Below are 20,175 nucleotides of genomic sequence, written 5' to 3' on the forward strand. Positions count from 1 at the left end.
CTCCCCTTTCTTGTGTCTGTGCCCGTTATTAGGCTAATTTGCCTGTTCAGATAAACATAATTAATTATCAGATATAATGAAGTACATATTAAGTTTGGTTAGTCATGCTTTATTTCAATGCAGTATTGTCCTGCTTTAAAGGGGCCCTGAAACTTGCTTATAAAATCTAATCATAGAATGACCTCACCATTAAAGGATGTTGCCTCACGAATCCTCTGCGGCAGAACTTTTTCTAATACTTCAATTATATGTAGAGTTACACATTACACAGTTATACATTTGTCTCCTCTAGCACTCTGGAAGCTACACAGGCCCCTCTCAAAAGTATTGTGGGGTTTTTTTCTTTCTTTTTCCGCCCCTTTATGATGCTACTTCTGGTTCATTTGTGTGGTGCTCTCTCAATGCAGAGATGGGCACTTGGGTGCCTGCAGCTTTGTCACTTACAGAGACCAATTAGTGCCTGTGGCTGTCTGATCGTCTTGCTGATGAGAGGGCTCATTGTGACACCCCATGACAGCCGCAGTATCAACACACAACTAGTTTGTGCAGACTCGAAGTGCGAGGATGAAATACAGTGAAACCTCGATATAACGAACTTCAATATAACGAAATTCTCAATATAATGAAGCGCAGTAGAACCTCGTTGATAGGTTCCCGTTACGAACCTTTTCCCAGCGCCAATGTTGGCAATAGAGAACACAAAAGATGACCCAACAGAGTTGAGCTAATTTTTTACGGGTTCATATATTTCCAGAACATGTGATTTTTCGGCACCAACATTCAGTACGTTGCCAAACTGCAATTGTATGGTACGGTTTCCGGCCGCTAGATCCCTTGTGAACAAGAAACTCCGCGGGGCGCACATGCTCAAGAATAGTATATAGCTGCACGTCTCATGTGAAAACGCCGGCGCACGCTCAGTTTCTCATTTCGGTACCCAGCAAATCTTCTCTGGGGTCGTCGCACGCGGCATTCACAGATATCACCACCAATCCTATTGCAATAAACATCTTCGCCTATCTATTTCACAGCGCATGGTGCTGTAGGAAACGTAATGCACGCATTTAATAGGCAATAACCGAAGCGTGCTGCCATTCTCTGCTGCAGACTGCGATTGTACTATATGTTTTCCAGCCGCTAGATCCCATGTGAACAAGGGTCTCTTTAACAAAACCAAGAACGCAGGATTTCACATGGTATTGGTGACAGCGAAACAAGTGTTTGCTTTTGCATCACTTGAAATACATATTGTGGTAGCAAAACTATAACACAGTCGAATGATTAATACTGGCTTCAAGTTTAATTGGAACAAGAAGCTACAAACTGAGCACAGTTGGGTATGTACAGTTCATCCTTAAAATAATGAAGTCAGTAAAATTGGCACTTTACTTTGTTACATTGGAATTTCGCTTTACTGAATTTCATCCTTTTATGTAAAGTACAGCCATCGACCGATTCTTTTCTGCATGGAAGGGGTCAAGCAAAATGTCTGAATAACTGGGGAGTCCGAAGAAACAAGTTTTAATAACAAAAAAATCGAGGACACCTAAGGACTCCTTACAAGTTGTGTATGTGAAAGTATTAATGTCCAATTATGCCACTGAGCACACCTTCGAGGCGCTAGGCCCACTTATAGATAGCACAAGGCTGGTGCAACTTGATCCCTGATGTCATGCTACCTTGCCCGACTGCTGTAGAATTTAAAGAGGATGCTCCGGGGTAAGCCATGGTAATTTTGACATCACTGCTTTTGTCACGCCGGACTTGGCAATGGAAATTTCGGCCCAAGTAGAATGACGTGATAAAGCACAATGCACAGACCTGATATCTAAGAGGCATTGGCTTGGTGCGCTTTGATTTGGCCTTACTGAGGCGCAGTTAAAACGCAGGCGAGAGCGTGCACAGACAAGCAGTGCACAGATAACACAAGCTTCAGAGGGCGAGAGCGAGGGTGACGTGGTGTCGCAGTGATGCCCACTCCTTTCACGCAACACCTGGCATGCTATCACGACAGCAGGTGTGCCCTTTCACCCGCTCTGCTCCGTAAAGGCGCACTCATGACATGGCGTTGCAGCCAGTGGGAATATAGGTGCCATTTTTCGCTTGTTCAGATGACGCCGGCTTTTACACTCAATGGGCCATTTGATGCTTTCACATCAAAAAAGAATAAATTTTGTTGAACTTGATAGCCGACGGCCACTTTTAAAATATATGTGAAGCTTGCACATCCATTCCACTGCCGTGGCTTTCCAGCACTACCTCGGGTGTCGCCTAGAGTGGTACGACAGAATGTTATGCGCACCGAACCAAACCGCTCCTTTATACACAGAGTGGCAGGAAAGCAGCGTCAGAACTCGTTGGCCTATGCCGGGGGGGGGGGGGGGGGGGAATTCGCTTTACCATTTTGTTGAAGCAAGGCAGTAACTGAAATTCTGGCAACTTTGTTCATGGCTGCCACATTTTCTTTTTTGTGACATTATGTCTGAAATATGAAGCAAGATCTGGTACGGCACTGGAAAAGTTCAGTCGCTGTTATGCATTGGTTCTCCAGAAGTCTTATATATAAGTCAAGTTTATCACAGAACACCTACATGGTTTTATGGAGTAGGCTAGCTTCATAAAGCAGTGTTGGGGTTTTGTGATGTGGGTGCTCTGGGTGCCACAGGTAAGTGCTTGCAGCTACGGTCGGCTACTTATATCCAATACTTGTTGCAGTAGCAGTGAACTCACTTGAAACACATCTATTTGTGGTAAAAGTCTCTGTTAGTTCCAGAAAGTTGAGGATAGCTACTTTTGACTTCAAGATCATGGAGAGCAAGCTTTGTGGTATCCTGAAACAAGTGGCTACATATATTTTCTTGCCAATCAAGATCGCTTACAATATACTAGCCTTGTCCTCAAACGACAGCCCGTTGTGAATAGTACTGCACGCTGCTGCTACTCATGCTTGTCACTTGCTACACGGTGACAACAAAAACACCAAATTGAGTGCTCACACAAAGCACTTGCAGAATGTGGAATTATGCGCTAAGCTTTGCAGAGTGTGCAATGATGATGATGCGCCAATACATGTGCCCCCTAGTTCCTCTGATCGACATCACACTGGCCAGCTTATGGCTTCTCAGATCTGGCAGCGCATCTTGCAGGCTGTGACCAGCTAAATTCACCACTGCCGCAGAAGACGCTGCTCCGCTTTGGCTACCACCTTCCACCATGCAGTGCACAACTTGAAAGGTGCACTCGCAAACAACCACATGTATAATTCAACCACTCGACCACTGGCATCCACAGTAGTTTCAGTTTATTTATTGCCCCAGTCTTTCTTTATGGCTGCAACGAAGTTAAGTTATATAGAAATCTCGGATAAACACACCTCCTTACCTTGAGGTTAAAAGTACCCAGTGTTTATGGACATCAAGCTATAAAAGGTTCAATAGTACATCATTATATAGCAGATTTTGTTATATTCAAGTTCTTTATATTGAGGTTTAACTGTACTGTATGCTTCTCTGATAAACAGATGCTTTGTTTGTGTGCTTGTGTGCACATATACATTGTGGGTTGTGTTGTTATAAGGCATGTACAGATTAGTCATTACTCATTTTGGTTATCATACTATACTGCTTCTATAGCATTATGGTGCGATTTCTGTTCTGTACCTTTCATCATGTGTATTTTACGTAATACCAAAGAGTCTCTCCATGTGTTACTTGAAGACAAAGCATAGTGGACTTTATTAATTCCTGTTTGTTTCACGCCAACTTTTCTACCACTCTGTTGTTGATGATTTCCAATGCATTGCAGTTTCTGCGTTGAAGGGAGTGTTACGAATGCACTCGCTGGTGAATACACTCTACAGCGAATGTCAGTAAACCTTTCCGTGTGACGACCTACAAATGGCACTAATGGCAAAGTGCACTCGCTTAAAGTGACACCAAATTTGCCTGTCTGACAGGGGTATAAGTCATGGAGATTGGAGCTGAGGTTTGCAAGTGAAGTGGATAGGATACCTTTGTTGTTTTTGATGCATGGTTTCTTTCATGCAGGGCTTGTATGCCATGTCCATGAACTGCATGGAGGCTGCTGAAGCTCAATTCAACACAGTCCTCAGGGTGAGTTTGAAAAGCAAGGCAGGGTTACTTGATCACAAAATATAAAAATAAAAATGATTCACTATGTTTGTGCACAGTTCCCGCTGTTCCTTCCTCCCTTTCTGAGTGAGAATTTTAGCATTGTTTATTCTGCCACGTCATTTCAGTTAAATGTTGGTTGTGCTTTTGCTTGACAAGTTTGCGGTGGTTTGCCTCATTTTGGAGCTTGACTGAATTAACTGGGTGTGCAGCCAGTACCTCCAAATTAATGAGGATTTGATACCATTGAATAATGAATACCGTATTTACTCGCATAATGATCGCACTCGCGTAATGATCGCACCCCTGAATTTTGTCGTCAAAATTCGATTTTTTTTATTTCCCGTATAATGATCGCACCCTGAACTTGCCGCAGCGATATGTCGTGTGCCAAGTCTAGCTAATAATGATCGCGCTTACCATCTGTTGAGTGCTACGCGAACGACTCGTCTGCACGCACCAAACATGCTTAAGTAGATGCCTCATTTCATTACTTTCATCACTTTCCACGCAACCAAACTTGCCTTTATTATGGGTAGGCTTTATAATGGTTGTAGTCAACAAAAACAAAAAAGGCGCCTTTCGATTCTTTTCATCTGCACTCGTGAGCACGCAACAAATCGCGCGCGGCAATGATAGTAGCCACGTTTACACTGATACGTTTAAAGTGTACCCTGTTCATACGCCAACGCTTGTTACACGGCTAAGATATTCGCCCACCCTTAGCGGAAACGTGCCGTGTTAGGATAGTAGTGAAAACAGGTGCCGCAGTTTCCGCAATACGCCGGCCATGGGTTTCTGTCACTGGCACCTAAGCGCGCCCATCTGTTTCTGTCCCCTCAAAGTGGACATGGCTACGTTATTGCCGCAAACTTGCCGATATTAACGATATTATTCATCACTGACATGGAAGAAACTGTTTCAATGCATGTAATGTACTCACGAGAAGAAAAAAAAAGATCGCGTTCGGCGCGTTCGGCTTGCTCCGCCGGCCGCCATTTTTGTTTTGGTGTCCCGCACCCGCATCCCGCAGCAAACGCGGGACGAAAAAAAAATTTTTATTTTCCGCGGGAAATTTAACCCGCGTAATGATCGCACCCCTGAATTTGCGTCAATTTTTTCTGACAAAAAAGTGCGATCATTATGCGAGTAAATACGGTAAGCACCGCAGAGTGCATTTGAATTATACAATTTTTTTACTATTTTTTACCTAAAGAGGGCTTACTGTGCTTGTACCTGTCGTTGCCCTGAGCCACATACTGTGGATTTATGCACAGAGCATGGCATCGCCTGAGCTACGGATCCTGGCCAGCCTGAACTTGGTCATTGTGTACCTGCGGTGCCACCGAGAGAAGGAACTTCAGGAGTTGCTTGTTCGGCTTAATCCGGAGACTCTACCATCAGCGTTAGTTTGCCAAGCTTTTTATTTTTCTACTCTATTGCTTATGCTGTTGTCTCAGCATTTGGAAATGGAATTTGTATTTTTGTTACATTCAGAAAGCAGGACACTAGTACCCATTCGGAAATGTGACCCTGCCTACTTTTAACTTACTGCAAGGTTTCCATTTTCACTCATATTGTTGGAAGCAGGAGTTTAGCTTTTAGGTCATTTGGAGATATTTGCATTGGAAATCCAGGCAGTTTCGATGCAGTCTGCTGTTAGGGCTGTAATTTATATTATAGCCGAACCTCGTTGTTATAAACAAGTTGTGTTGGCCACGAAAATATCTTCGTTATTTGGATATTTGTTATTAACATACATGCAGATATCGGAGAAAAAGAAAAAAAAAAATTGTGATGAGGTCTCTGCAAAAGAATTGCAGTGGGGTGCCTCCGATGGCCCAGCAAAGAGTGTCATGTAGATTTTAATGGCCCGTTTGCATCTTGCCGTGTTGATAGAAGACACGGTGGCAACAATAAATTATGTACGTGCGCTCAGAATCGCCGCAAAGGTGCAGCCATGCAAGCGGTGTTATTGCATGAGGCCCACCAAGCCAAGCCGCCGCCGCTGCACTTCTCGCACCCAGAATGAACCGCACTTGGATCCGTACTCTGCTACAACAGCCGTCAATCTAACCTGTGCATGTAATCTTATACTTGATCTCTGATAAGGTCTATGAGTGCGAACATATTTATGAAGAGCTTCCCATGACGGCCTGTCACCAGCCACTCTGCTGGCTGCACTGGTAAGGCCACTAGGCCTAAACAGCACCGCTTTATCGGGATTTGATAACCAAAGTCGTGATTTCGTGCATGCTTGTCATATGGCAGCTGCGTTCATGGCCGCCAAGCGCACAGCATTGCACACGCAATTCATGCCAGAAACATTGCGCAGCATCCAAAATTTCAGATATTGCCATCATACATTGGTGCTTAGGGTAGGTCGTAGCAGTGCAGGGAAGTCTGAATAATTGTGCAGGTCAGAAACATCAGGCATCTGGAAAGTCGACTGGCAATTGTACCAGAAATGTTTGCTAACGGAATATGTATATTGAGGCACGTGCAAACAAAAATTTACTTCGCTATAACTGACACCGTGTTTGATCCCAAATGTTCAATTATGTTACAGCAAGACAATAACAATGGTATTAAAGTTAATAATGAATTATATCTATGTTTGGTATACCGAGGTTCCATTGTATCTCCTGCCCCTAATGTCATGCTTGCTCTTATCCAGCAGCCTAAAAACTCTCCACGATAGACATTTGTGACTTGCTTTCTATATAGATGTGCCTTAGTAGTTTTGTTGAATGGTTTTATGTTTTGCTATTGTTGCCACTCCTGTTCTATGAAGAGCTGTGAATCTCTACCAACAAAAAGCTTGGTTGCATTTTTAGTGTCTAGTTGTTTGACCTCTTGAGGCAGCATTATATGTGAGAGTAGTTGTAGTTTGAGAGTAGTTACAGCTTTATTGTTATCGGCTATTTTCCTAACCAAGCTTTAACGTTGATGCAGATGCTTTTTGTGCTTGTTGATCAACAGGTCTCACAGCTTACGAGCAGCTGCCTATTATGTCCATGGATTCAACGCCTTCTTCCAAGCCCGCTACAATGATGCCAAGTGAGTATTGCAGTAGCCTTAAAGTGGTGGTTTCAATTTTGACTTTTTAGATGTGCTTGTTTGCTTGTGTAACTGCCTGAAGAAAGGCCCTACTTTCTCTCTCTTTCTTTTTGTTTTGCAGTGAAGCTGTTATGCACAGTTCCACAGTGGTTTTCGTGCAGTGGTGTGCGATGGCGTGTTGAATATTAAATGTAAATGTGACGCGACATGTGTAATACCCCAGTCACACGGGCACTTTCAAAGTCCTTTGAACCAAAGATCCTTTACTTCAAGGGAGAATGCGCGCTGTCACACAGGCACAGCAAAGGAGCCTTACAGGAAGGGAGCTTTGAGTCGAAGGAGTGCGCGTTCGTCCTTTGAAATCTCAAGAGAATACTCTCGAGCCTAGAGGGCGTCCGACAGCAGAAAAAAAAGATATCCTAAAATATGGAAGTTCAATTTTTACGTCTTCAGAACAAGCTTGTAAGTACGAAATACTATTACTAAGGTACTAAACACTTTCGGGACACCCGCAATCTCCATCATGAACCCGCCGGTACAGCAGCGCCGGCACGGCCTGTCGTCAGCAGCAACATCGACACGATCGACACAAACACGGGCAACACGGGTGCCATGTGCGATTTGGTTCTTTGGCGAGCGGCTGCTAGGCATTTCAGTCTCCTCGGCTATCTTCAGCGTCGTAGCTCATCTTCACAATCGTTGCTTTGAAAAAAGGGGAGAACACTAACCTAACGAACTGAAGCAAGGGCAACAACGAAGAATCGACGCCAACATGCGGTATACGAAGCGGCACACATGGTGGCCATCATTACAATAAATACGTCTGTATTTGGTAAAGTAACGCCTTTACTGTGCGTGCATTTTGTTTTGATGTTTCTATGTATTAGCAAAAATAAATATTGCTGAAAAAATATATATAAATTTATTGTAAGACGCATTTGAGCCATATTTTTTTATTACTTACGAGGCGATGGCAGCGCTAAGGATATGTTGCGGTTTCTGTTAAAAGCTTCAACAGAGACCATCTGGAGACCGTGTAGCACCGACACATCTCCCTCGAACTAATGGGCCTTTGAAAGCTCAATGCTCCTTAACTTCAAAGGACTTTGAAAGTGCCCGTGTGACTGGGGTATAAGAGCCCTGCATTGCCTTGAAACTAATGGTCAATCATTATAAAATGACGGGTAACTTGCATATATCTCTTTTGAATAGACAATGTGCATGCATGGTTTTTTATAGTAATTATAGTTTCTCGCATCACTTTATACTGCCTCCACGTTCGAGGTCAGCTAGGATCTTGTATTACTGTGGCGGTGAAAGCTGATGCTGTAGTGCTGCAACAATACAGCCTGCATGGGAGTTATTACTGAGAACAGCCAGCCACAACCGCAGACAAGTGTGCTCAAACACAGCAGCAGTTTCTGCTGTGTTAGCCGACACTGGTGCTGCAGCGCAGCTTGCGTGGGAGTCGTCACCGAGAGCAGCCTGTCCCAACTGTGCTCGAGCACTGCTCTGCGAGGCTGTGAGCCAACAAACAGACCCCTAGTACTTCTGAAGTATATTAGAGCTCGCTTAAAGAGCTTTGCTATCCTTGATGTATCTTTTGTCATGTTGGCATGCATCTGTGAACGATCTTTAATGCAAAGCATTCTTGTCTGACTAAACACAGTTTTTGCCATGTATCAACTATCTGGCCTCTTTCGCGAAGCAAGAAGTAAGAAGCAGCCAGTAAAAAAAAAGAAACCATGGTTTCGATAGTCATTGCATATGAGTTCTGCCCAAATCAAATTAAAAGCTTTGTGCCCCAAAAGAAAGTGCTTAGGACTGCATAATTAACCATAACATCAATGTGCCACTTGAGATGTCGCTTTGCATCAAATGCCGGGCACCTTTGCTCTACATTTGAGGTTGTACTTGATGATTGGTTGGAGTGCCAAGTGCATGGAGTGTGAGCTTATCGATCATGTGTGAGGTGTTTCGCAAGCGTCTCTTCGTTGGATGTGTCCTTTCTGTCGCTGTCGTATTAGCTGCAGCAAGAGATGCGGATAAGCTTCATGCTGGTTTAGATGGTTCGGTTTCCCCTCGGCGTCTCAAGACACTACGCAATAGGAAAGCAGCATACTGCATCTTGGGCCGCTTTGTGCCACTAGATATGTGCTTCTCTTCAATGAACCTCTTTAATTAACACCAACTTGGGTCACTGGATATCACAAGAACAGCAAATACCATGTGCTGCACTTTGCATCAATTTGCAACGCATTGTGCAAACATTAACCATTTGCTGCAGAACAGTTATATGATTCATAAAAAAACATTCACTACCAAATCGTGAATGTTTTGCATTACGTAGATACCAACTGGAGTTGAGTCTGCCTGATTTTTTTCTTTATTGTCTATGATGACCCAGGTGGAAAAAAAGTGCTCATAAATGTAAAGCAAATGATGTGGCCTTTGCAATTTGTTACAACTTCAGTGCCTTCAAGAAATGTGGTGAGGTCAATACTTGATGAATACATTTTTTTTTTTCATGGTGCGACTACATAACTGGCCAACCCTAGTGAAGTTGCAAAGCATTTTGCACAAGTCATGCCTCCAAGATTGGGCAGAGCACATGGAGTCCGCATGTTGTGCTTGGTCACAGAAGCCATGGAAGGGTCTTTGAGCGATTCAGGATGTACAAATACGCGATCTGTTGCAAACAAGTGTGTTGGATGCTGCTTTGTAGCTTGACCCATAGCTCAAATCCAATGCGATGCAAACAATGCGTGCCATATATAGGTGCAACTGCACGTTTAAAATTGTAACGAAAGCAGCGCTCATCACCTGTTGTGGTAGCTTAATGGTTGTGGCGTTGTGCTTCTGAGCTCGAGGTCATGCATTCGGTTACGGTTGTGGCAGCTGCGATACGTTGAAGGTGAAATGAAAAAATGCCTGTGTACTTTAGATTTAGACGCATGGTAAAATAAACCTCAGGTGGTCAAAATTACAGGCCATTTGCAACACAATTTTTGACCACATAAAAAGCCCAGTTTCAGATAATTTAGACTTAGTGCAGTCTTGTTGGAAAATTTTCCCCTTGAAATTTGAGTGGTTGCATCACAAGATGCTAGCAAACATTGATGTTTTTGATACTGAAACTGAAAGCAATGCCAGCACTACCACTCGCAGGGAGTGACATACGACTTAGACTGTCAAGAACCAGCATTTGTGTTGTCTGCTTCCCTTGCTTGTGCCGTTCCTGTGTGTAAGTGAACAGGTCCCGCACGTCTGCTAGCCACAGAGTTACTATACTCTGCTAGCTGCTTCGTGCACTATACCAATGCCGTTCACTTTATGCGCTGTCCCCACACTGGTTGGTGTGTGTACAGTGCACACTGACCAGCAGCATGCTGGCTTACAGCTGAAGCGAGCATGCCGAGTTTGCACCTTCGACAAACAACAAAGCGCTCGCTCACCGCACAGTTGTACCCTTTTGCTGCGTCAACAACGCATTGCAGAGCTGTTGTGGGCCCTGTTTAACGTGCTGAACTAGACAGAATGCAAAATTTTAGCGATCTTATCGTTGCGAGCATGATGTATCCAGCTTCATTGGCTGCTGCCTGGCACGCTTGAACTGCCAGAGTATATCTGCGCCTTTAACTTTAGCTAGACCGAGTCGACCAAGCAGGCAACCACTGCCATCTCTAGTGAAGGATGAGAAGTAGCTGAGGCTCAGTGCAAAGTGTGCGTAAGGTCCCTCATTTCGCTCTGGTGGCAATGCATTCTGGCATAATTTACTGTAACACCTACACCATGGATGCCACATTGCATTCTCCTTTGTGACAAATGCAGCATACTGTTCCTGCTGACAGTGTTTCTGGCAGTGTGTTGAAAAGGCTTTGGTTAGTCTACTTCAATGCGTTCGATGCAGTGACATGCCAAATGTCTCGAAGATGGCGCACCACCGGAAATTATCACTTAACATTGCCCCTGAATACTACTTACCTTTGCTTTTTGTGGGCCGTCACTGCTTATAGTACTTATAGTCATCCAGAGAGAGCATTTGGCAAGCAGATTTTGCATAGGCAAGTGAATGTGTTTGGAAAATGTAGCCTGTGCAGCTTTGTCAAATGCAGTTTACATGCTTTGTGCACATTGGCTGGTCCACGTCACACTTGCCTGCTGCGATGTGGTGCACGTTTGTGCGCTGAAAGCTGGGACAGGAAAGACATGTCCTGGCTTCCTCTGCACAGTGTTGTGTACTGCACGGCCATTGCTTGTGTTTGAGTTTGTGTTTAGGCATCCACCCACTATGCAACATGTCGGCATTCTTGCAATAGTTCAAATCGTGTGTAATGAGAAAGCACACCGACAGAGATGCCCATCAACTTGCAAATGTTGAGTGAGCGATGCACCTGGGCGCCTAGGCACAACTGAGCAATCAGCTGTCATGTACAGTTCTGGGAGTTTCGCCATATTCGCATCACTGCTTCTCACCACCAGGTGCATGTTTCGTCTGCCTAGGCACTATGTAAAGGCTGTTAATAACAAAATCAGACAATTGCCAGCCCTGCATCCTTGCCAAAATTGCATTTATAGAATGTACTATGCATAAATAGCCAAGTGAAATAATCCAAGTGAAATTTAATTGCGCTAGGCCTGCAATCCACAGTCCTTTTTCAAGGCATGCCTCATAATTAGATCGTGGTTTTGGCACTTAAACCTCAGAATTAAATTAAATTATAACCTCAGCAGCGCTCATCAACACAGTTGTGTGACCCTATAACATATATTTGTATAGCCGACTACACGAAAAACTGCAATGGGGGTGCTTAACGTACCATGCTGTGCAGGTGCTTGGACATGCGTTCAAGATGGTGAATTCTGAAGACCTGAATTGTGTCACCTCCAGCTCACTGGTGATCCTGGGCTCGAAATGTGCACAGGATCAGTAAATTGTTTACGTTGCATATGGCTTGAGCATTTACCCGTTTGGTATTCTGCGTTTTTTTTTCTTGAAAAGTGCACCAGGCGATGCCACAGTGATGCTTTAGGCTGTTAGAAAACAAGACAGAAATATCTTTTCGCATGCACCATAAACTCAAACGGTGCGCGCGTTGATAGTTTAACTTTCTGCCCTTGGCACCAGCATTCATTTGTGGTATGCCTGCAGCAGTATTGTCGGCACATATGATGGAGACGCAAGGTTCATTGACATCTCGTAGCGAACGAAGTGCACGCTACAAATTTTCGAGCATGTTGTTGTCTTCCATTCAGATTCGTTAGGGCTGAAATGCAATTAAGCGCGTTATAGACATGGTTTAGAGGCACGCGTGTACAGGTGCTATGATCTCAATGAACTGTCACTTCGCGTGGAGCACACTGTGTATTCACCACTCTTGCTGGTCAGGGAGACTTGGTCGCATTGAGAAACGGAAATAAAATAAGTTCTCGATGGACTGTTAAAATGGTGGTTTGAGCATCCAACAACGTACCAGACATTTGGAAGCTGTGACTTAAGCTTGCACACTGATTCGCTATGTGTCGGCTGCAACAACATTAATGATAGGGCTGTGATGCTGCCATCTTGCTGCATGCTTCCCATACGTGGTAGCATACAAAGCCGAGGAGGAAGCTAGACACATAGCATAACTTTCAGCTGCTTTACTCAAAGCCAATAACACCCATCATGTGAATACCTTTAGATGAAGCTTGACAGACTCCAATGTATTAAACTCCACCTATGCACAAGCTGTTGAAAATGAAGGTGAGTTGCTTGCATAGGAAAAGCAAGCTAGGAACACCAGATTTCCTTTGTGTGATGTGGTCCATGTGAAAGTAATAGACTGGAGCTGAAAACATCAACAGCCTGGCATGGTAGCTCTGGCTATGGCATTTCGCTGCTGAGCTCGAGGGCACAGGTTTGATCCTGGCCCCATTGTATGCTTAAATTTAGATGCAAGTTAAAGAACTCCGGAATCCCCCAATTCGGCGTGCCTCATAACCAGATTGTGGTTTTGGCATGCAAAACCACAGAATGGATTGATTAGCAGCACTCATCTTCACAGTTGTGTAACCCTATCTCCATTGCCCATTCACCTCTGTCAAACATTAAATGGGAGCACGTGATGTACCTTGCCACGCAGGCGCTACTTGCGAGAGACGCTCAAGATGGCAAATGCTGAAGACCTGAACCGTCTGACCTCCTGCTCACTGGTGCTCCTGGGGCACATCTTCTTCTCGCTGGGCAACAGTCGGGAGAGCATGAACATGGTCACTCCTGCCATGCAGCTGGCCAGCAAGATCCCAGATGTGCATGTTCAGCTCTGGGCATCTGCTCTCCTCAAGGGTGAGTCGCTGAGGCAGTGCTCTCACTGACCTACTATGGTGTATTAGTTTCCTTGGGTCCCTAAGCTGGCCCGAACCATGTTTGGTTTATAGGCGAGTTGCACAAGTGATAAGCCTCTGAAGCAGTAAAATTGGGGATATGTATCTTAAATCTCAAATATGAACTAGATGCTTTTGTTTTAATGCAAGGTATTCAGTTTGAAAATAATTTTTTCTTGCCCATGTTTTTTTGTGAGCACATAAGTTTTCCCTACATGTGCTCTTTTCCACATCTCTTTAGCATTACTGAATGGTATTTTATCTTACTGTAGCACTATTACATGATTGTGCCTTGTTTGCCTTTTGTCTTAAAAGTACCCTGAAACGTTTCTCTAAGTAATCACACAGTGGTGGGAATCCTGTGCCAATTGCGCCATTTTGGTAGTCACGCAAATTGCTGTGCCAAATTGCGCTGAAAGTGGAAAAATGATGAATTGCATCATGCTGTGCCAAAACAACTTTGACTCTGGGATGTGTCAGTAAAAGGTCGCGGGTGCAGTGCAGGGCAATGTGTGGGATTTTAGTAGGGAAGAAGTTTGGGCGTGTTGGTAGTTCAATCGTAAACTGCAATACATACAACTATAGCGCTCGTTCCGTGTTCCTGCTTTGTCCTTGTGTCATGTTTTGCGCTATGTATCCCAGTTTATAACCAATATGTGGGGTAGGCCTGTAATGTCTTGAAAACGTAGCTTTCATATTCTGTCCACCGGTGGGCGCCAAAAGCTGCACCCAAAAGGTTGTGTCCAAAACCCGCTGTCTATGACGTGTTCCCGGTTCCTGCAGCCACTTTCGCTGCATTTAACCAACAAAAGCACAGCCTTTAAGATCTGCACTTTAACTCCAGAGGGTTCCACCCTATTGGATGTTGGTTTGGATACCATCGATTATGCACCTTGAATAAGACTGAACGTAGCGACATTCTTTTTTTTCTTGCTGCCCGAGCCGGTGAGTGAGGGCAGGCGAGGAGTTCCGGGGCTTATCCACGCCTCCCTTAGTTATGCTGGCGCTGTTTTTGTGGAAAAAAGTGTGAGTGTCCATGCGCTGCTGGCTACGCAGTTTTTTTTTCTCTTTTTTCTCTTTTTTTACATGTGCTGGCATTATGACAGTTCCTGTTGATTGCACTGTGCAACCCCGTAATTGCGGCAATCACAGTGATTGAAAATTCTGTTATCCCAGTGATCGGAGTGCTATGAAGTGCCGTCGCCTACGAGCAGCAAGGCGACTTGGAAAAGATGCCAGTAGAGGAGAAATGTCACTGAGTTTAGCTTTTTCATGTGGCATACACTGACTCATTCAATGTGAACTCCAGATGTCGTGGTGCGGCTAGTGAGTCTAGTGAGAAGTCATTCATGTACAGAACCTTGGTTTGAGCTTGTTGGTGCTGTTACATTACCTGGAAATGGTCTTGAATGAACGACGGTGGTGCTGTTAATTCTAGTTTCTTTACATCTTCTTTACACCCCCAGTCACTTCACCAGCACTTATTACAAAAATAGCATGAAGAATGCCTTTAGGTTGCTTTTCAGCACTTCTTTGATGCTGCAGAATGCAAGGCTTTATGATAGTTACCCCTGTTAATCATATTAATGCTTTAAGTCAAAATTTACATGCTCCAGACTCCTCCAATAATAAGATACAGAAGAACCTCATAGATATTATCCCGTTTCATAAGATTTCCCGGTGCCAATGTTCTTGATCAAGAACACAAGAAATGACTGAACACAGTTGTGCTTCTTTTCTGGGAATGTGTTAACTGGTACAAAAGAAGTGTAACTGTATTGGGTCATTTGTTGTGTTCTCAATCGTAAATGGAATGTTGCCACCAGGAAATCGTATGAAATGGGACCGTATCAACAAGGTTCTACTGTATTACAGGACACGATAATTAGAACAATATTTCTCACTCTCGTGCACTGCATTTTGGAGATGCTCGAGCCAAAGGCAAAGGTTGTGTGCATTGCTAGCTATTCCTGTGTCGCATGGCTTAAAATGATGGGGAAAGACACCATAAAAATTACAAGAAAGAACGTGCAGAAAGTTTAGAATGAACTGGAGCAAGCTGAACAGAGGGCCTTCCTTCCCCATCTGGGCTTAAAGGGACTGACAACTGATATTTAAGGACCCACATTTTTATGGCACAATGAAACGTTCGTCTCCTGAAGTGTTCATACCAGTAGCCTTGATGGAACATGGTTATAATGGCGCATTTTTGAGGATAGGACATAGAAAGAACGCACAAAAAACAGTCTTATCCTCAAAACCGTGGCGTTATGACCATGTTCCATCAAGCCAGCAACCAACTAGCCCACATAAGTCTCTTAATACCTGCAGCCATTACTTACAAAAGTGTGTAGAAATGTTGTAAGCAGAATTTTTCGGTCTGAGCAATCCATAGAGAAATCCCAATGCTAGCAACACTGAGAAGTGATAGCAATGCCTATAATCCACTTTGCAAATCAGGAAGGCAGAACGATAGATTGCTTTTGCAGACATGAGCGCAACTTTTGTTAACCATCCGCATTTGGCTTTTTCACCCCTTCTGAAAATAAAATGCTGCTGTAGTAAGTTGCTGCGTCTGCAGTGGCTGAAAATCCTAGTGCTAGCTAATGGCAATCTGGTGCCTTCTTTAGGCCATGGGTGCAAGTTCTCACAGCACCACTATCTCGGAAGCCATGGCATCACATTTCTACTCACAACAATCAAAGATATTGCTACACATTGTACGTTACATAAAAAGCTTATAATAGAAATAAATGTATTGCATTTCAATGTTTAAGAGGGGCAAAGGAGCCGCATACACGAATAGGTCACATGATAAGGCGTCCTATTCTTTGTCATGCTTTTGCCATGTGACAGCACCAAAGGCAACTTATTGCGATTTGTTGTGAAGAATTGAATATAAATCCTCGTTTAATGGAGAAGACAGTGCTTGTTTCAGACAATACTAGACATGATCTTTCCTTGAGCGAGGCTATCTCGAGTCCTATTCTGAGGGGTTGTCGGTCCCTTTAATGGAAACAGGAAGGAGCCCCCAGCATGTGCATGTTCATCCCCCCCCCCTCCCCCCTAGCACAAGCTCGTTCATGTCATCTTCAGCATTGGGCACGTGGGAGTACGGTGTGCGTCAAGGCAGCATCCTTCTTGGCTAATCCTCTCATGTTTCCCCTCGCACCCATAGCAAATGGTGTGCGATGCGTGATCTTATTGCACTTGGACTTCATACAAAACCCAGGCTTTTTCTGGCAAATGTCACCTGCTGATGGAGGAAGGATAAGACTTTTTCAATGCGAGCCCAGTGATTTTCTTGCGCACTCTACCACACAATTGATTGGGTGCTATATTCAAAGGGAGTCTCCTTAGTTCGATCTCCATTTTATTTGGATGAATTTCCTGTCCCCTTTGAGTTCGAAACACCGAGATTCTATTGTATGTTTAAAGTAACAGGAGTTTACTGAGAAAGGGGTGCAGCACTATATATATATATGTCATAGACCCTCCTAGCACTGTTACGTATCTTGAGCATATTAAGTGAATTTAGTAGCTAGTTCCTGTATTTATTCATTTATTAGGTGGTCACGATTATAAGGGAAGGGTGCAGTTAATCCCCTCAGGTAAATAAGCAAATGATCCAAGATATCGTTGATGTGTTGTACTTTATTTTTTTATTAGGGGTTTCCAAACATCACCGAAATACTTTTAAAAATGTATATTTTATACCTTAAATGTTACTCTCTGGGACATATGTCCTTATGTGCCTTAAGGGAACTTAACATTTATGTGTGCTTCTTAGCTGCTTACGCTGCAAAACTGCATGAGATAATTACTTGCTGCTGTGAAGCACAAGTGAACGCTGCAAATGTTGCAGCAGGTAAATGTGCAGCTCTAAAGCTTGAGTTGGCACAATTCGTGCGCCTTTTCCAGTAGGCAGCTTTTATAATTTGATGTTTTCGAGCTTCTGGCCTTGTGAATGTTCTTATGCACGAGGACTTGTGCTCTCCTCTTCACTCGAAAAATTTCAAATAAGAACCCGTGCGACTGCTTGGCAGAACTGCAGTGAGATCATAGCAGGCTCAGTAACCTGTAGTTTGATGTTGACAATGTGGCCATTGTTTACTCCAGTGTAATATTGTACCGTGTAAGTGAAAATCCTGTTTAAGCAATTTCCATTTACCGAGATCGTATTGTATCATTAATAAAAAAAAGAAACTTGTTGGATGAATATTGTCTACACTGCACCAAGTTTGGTACCAAGCCGTTGTTGACCAGCATTGAAAAGCTTCTCTTTTGTTCCTTACATAGTGATATGCGTCAAGAGCTTTGACTTACCATTCCTTACTACTTACTTACCACTTGTAGCGACAGAAGTTGCTCAAAGTAGCCCAGATGCTTTTTCATTGTCTCGGAATGAAAACGCGCTGCTTTGTGCAGACCTGTACCGACTGTGCGGCCAGCCACTGCAGGAGCAGGAAGCCATCCAGACGCACGCCAGTTTCTCACAACTGTTGCTCAAGGACCACTTTCAGGCATCCCAGCTGCCAGAACACAACTTGATACAGGTGAGCAGGGACACATACTTGCCAATTCTCCTGAATTTTCTGTAAAGTTTACAAATTCGGGCTTGTTTTACGATTTCACAAATTTTGCGTATCTTCAGAAAAACTTTGTTCACGAAAAAGTTTAGCTTGCCAGCTTCCACCCGTACCTTTGCAAGTCTTCTGATGGTGAAAGGGCACCAAAGGGCTACTTCCTTTGTGCAAGTGTATTCCTTTAGTTTCTGTAGCAGGCAAAATCAGCAACAGCAGAGTTGCTGAAGTCACTGTGACCTAGAAACAACATGTTGCTTGTCAATTACTGTTGTTAGAAGTTTGCTACTGCTTGTGAGCTGCTTCTAAAGGTAATTCATCATTAATAATATGTGATTGTATCTCACTAAAGATGCGTGCTCAGAGAAAACTATTTAAAGATGTGTTCTATCCAATCTTAACGCCCCCTACAGCTCTGCAGTATAGAGTGGAACTTCGTTCATATGATGCCATTCCGTACAATTTACCGGTGCCAACATTCGCGATCGAGAACATAAAGAATGATCCAATAGAATTACGCTCGGTTAATGCATTCTCAGAAAACAAGATCTTTTGGCATCAGTATTCTGTACACCGTCAAATTGCAATTGTATGATGCGTTTTCCAGCCGCTAGATCCTATGTGAACAAGAAAAGGTGCAAGGCAAATGTAATCAAGAGTGATAAGCACCCACCAAGGCAGTTTCCCCACAGTACTCTCCCGCCTGCCTGAAGTGAATATGCTGGCACGCACTCAGTTTCCTTTTCTGGTACCAGCACATCTCCTCGCGGGCTGGGTCGTCTCGCATCACATTCACAGTTGTGCAATAATCGTCTTTACCTATATGTTCCACTGCACATGTGGGGAGTAGTGCCATTGGATGCGTACTGGATGTGTTTAATAGGCGATAACCCAAACACGCTGCCAACGCAAAGAGAGTGTCATGTTTCGCTCTGGCGGCATTGTATTTAAACTGTGCAAGTATGCTTACAATGACGCTATGCCACGATGCACGCTCTTAACAGGTGATCACCCAAACGCGCCACTGTCACGAAATCAGTGTCATGTTTTGCTCTGGTGGCATTGTATTCCGCGTCACTCACCAGCACGATTTCATTTTGCTTTCACGTCTCCGTCTCGTAACACCGCACAACAGAAAAACGACAGTGTGCATCTCGGGCTGTTCAGACCTCACCAGCTTGATGCGTGTCGAAGTCCCATGTTGCAACGATTCTCGCTGTGTGGGCACATAAAAACTTCCCGCCAATATACCCCGCCCGAAGAAGCTGATGACCCAGGACGAATTTGAGCAGCGTAAACGTTAGCTTGTCGAACCCTCAAAAAACGACGATGGGTGTCTCTAGCCACTCGGGCCCCACAAGCGTCGCAGGCGTCGGCGTTTCGTGTAGCAATGATTCACGCAATGCTTCACATCACGAAAATGTCACCTACACTAGAGTCTGCTTAGTTTTCTAGCGACTTTACTAGTGACTTTTAGTGATTGTACGTTTTCCCAGTTAGTATGTTTTATCTCGCATTTTTGCCCTAAGCATATGAACGAGGTTCTTCTGTATTTACAAATTTCTAATTTACAGGCGTGGAAGAAGAAAAGGCACGAGTCTGCCAGTTTTATTAGTTTGATGTCTGATGTTTTGCAGTGTAGCCTTTCAGTCCCAGTAAAGAACCAGAAAGAAAGAAAGGTGGTCTGAGAACGCCATCTTTTGTTGCTTGAGAGTTCATTGTAGCTTTGAAATGTATATCCAACAGAACCCTAAATATGTGTTCATCATGGACCTTGGGGGGGTGGGGGGGGTGGGGGGAGGGAAACGTCCTTGGACACTAAATAAGTTTAAACTAATAAAATATCCTTTCAAAACTCTACTCTTGTTAATTTTGCAGTAAAGAAGTTAATTACTACTACCAGTACAAAAAATGAAGACGAAACTTCCATTTTTTAAACTAATTTTCTTTTTAATTTTGCACTGAAGCTCCAGTATTAATTGGTCAATGGGACGTAAAGAATTTCAAAGTATTTTCTAATATATCGGCCACTGTGG

The 20,175-nt window shown here is 43.8% G+C and overlaps 1 protein-coding gene across 1 annotated transcript in view; it reads left to right on the plus strand.

Annotated features, from left to right (window-relative positions):
- LOC135902155 (MAU2 chromatid cohesion factor homolog) overlaps window positions 1-20,175 on the plus strand; it is a 44,576-nt gene that overhangs the window by 15,697 nt on the left and 8,704 nt on the right. Inside the window, exons 11-15 of the mRNA XM_065432081.1 lie at window positions 4,047-4,112; window positions 5,408-5,535; window positions 7,113-7,190; window positions 13,316-13,518; window positions 17,985-18,112. Coding sequence (XP_065288153.1) covers window positions 4,047-4,112; window positions 5,408-5,535; window positions 7,113-7,190; window positions 13,316-13,518; window positions 17,985-18,112 — 603 coding nt within the window. The remainder of the gene's footprint in view (window positions 1-4,046; window positions 4,113-5,407; window positions 5,536-7,112; window positions 7,191-13,315; window positions 13,519-17,984; window positions 18,113-20,175) is intronic.

This window comes from Dermacentor albipictus, chromosome 1 (genome assembly GCF_038994185.2).
Source record: "Dermacentor albipictus isolate Rhodes 1998 colony chromosome 1, USDA_Dalb.pri_finalv2, whole genome shotgun sequence".
NCBI lineage: Eukaryota > Metazoa > Arthropoda > Arachnida > Ixodida > Ixodidae > Dermacentor > Dermacentor albipictus.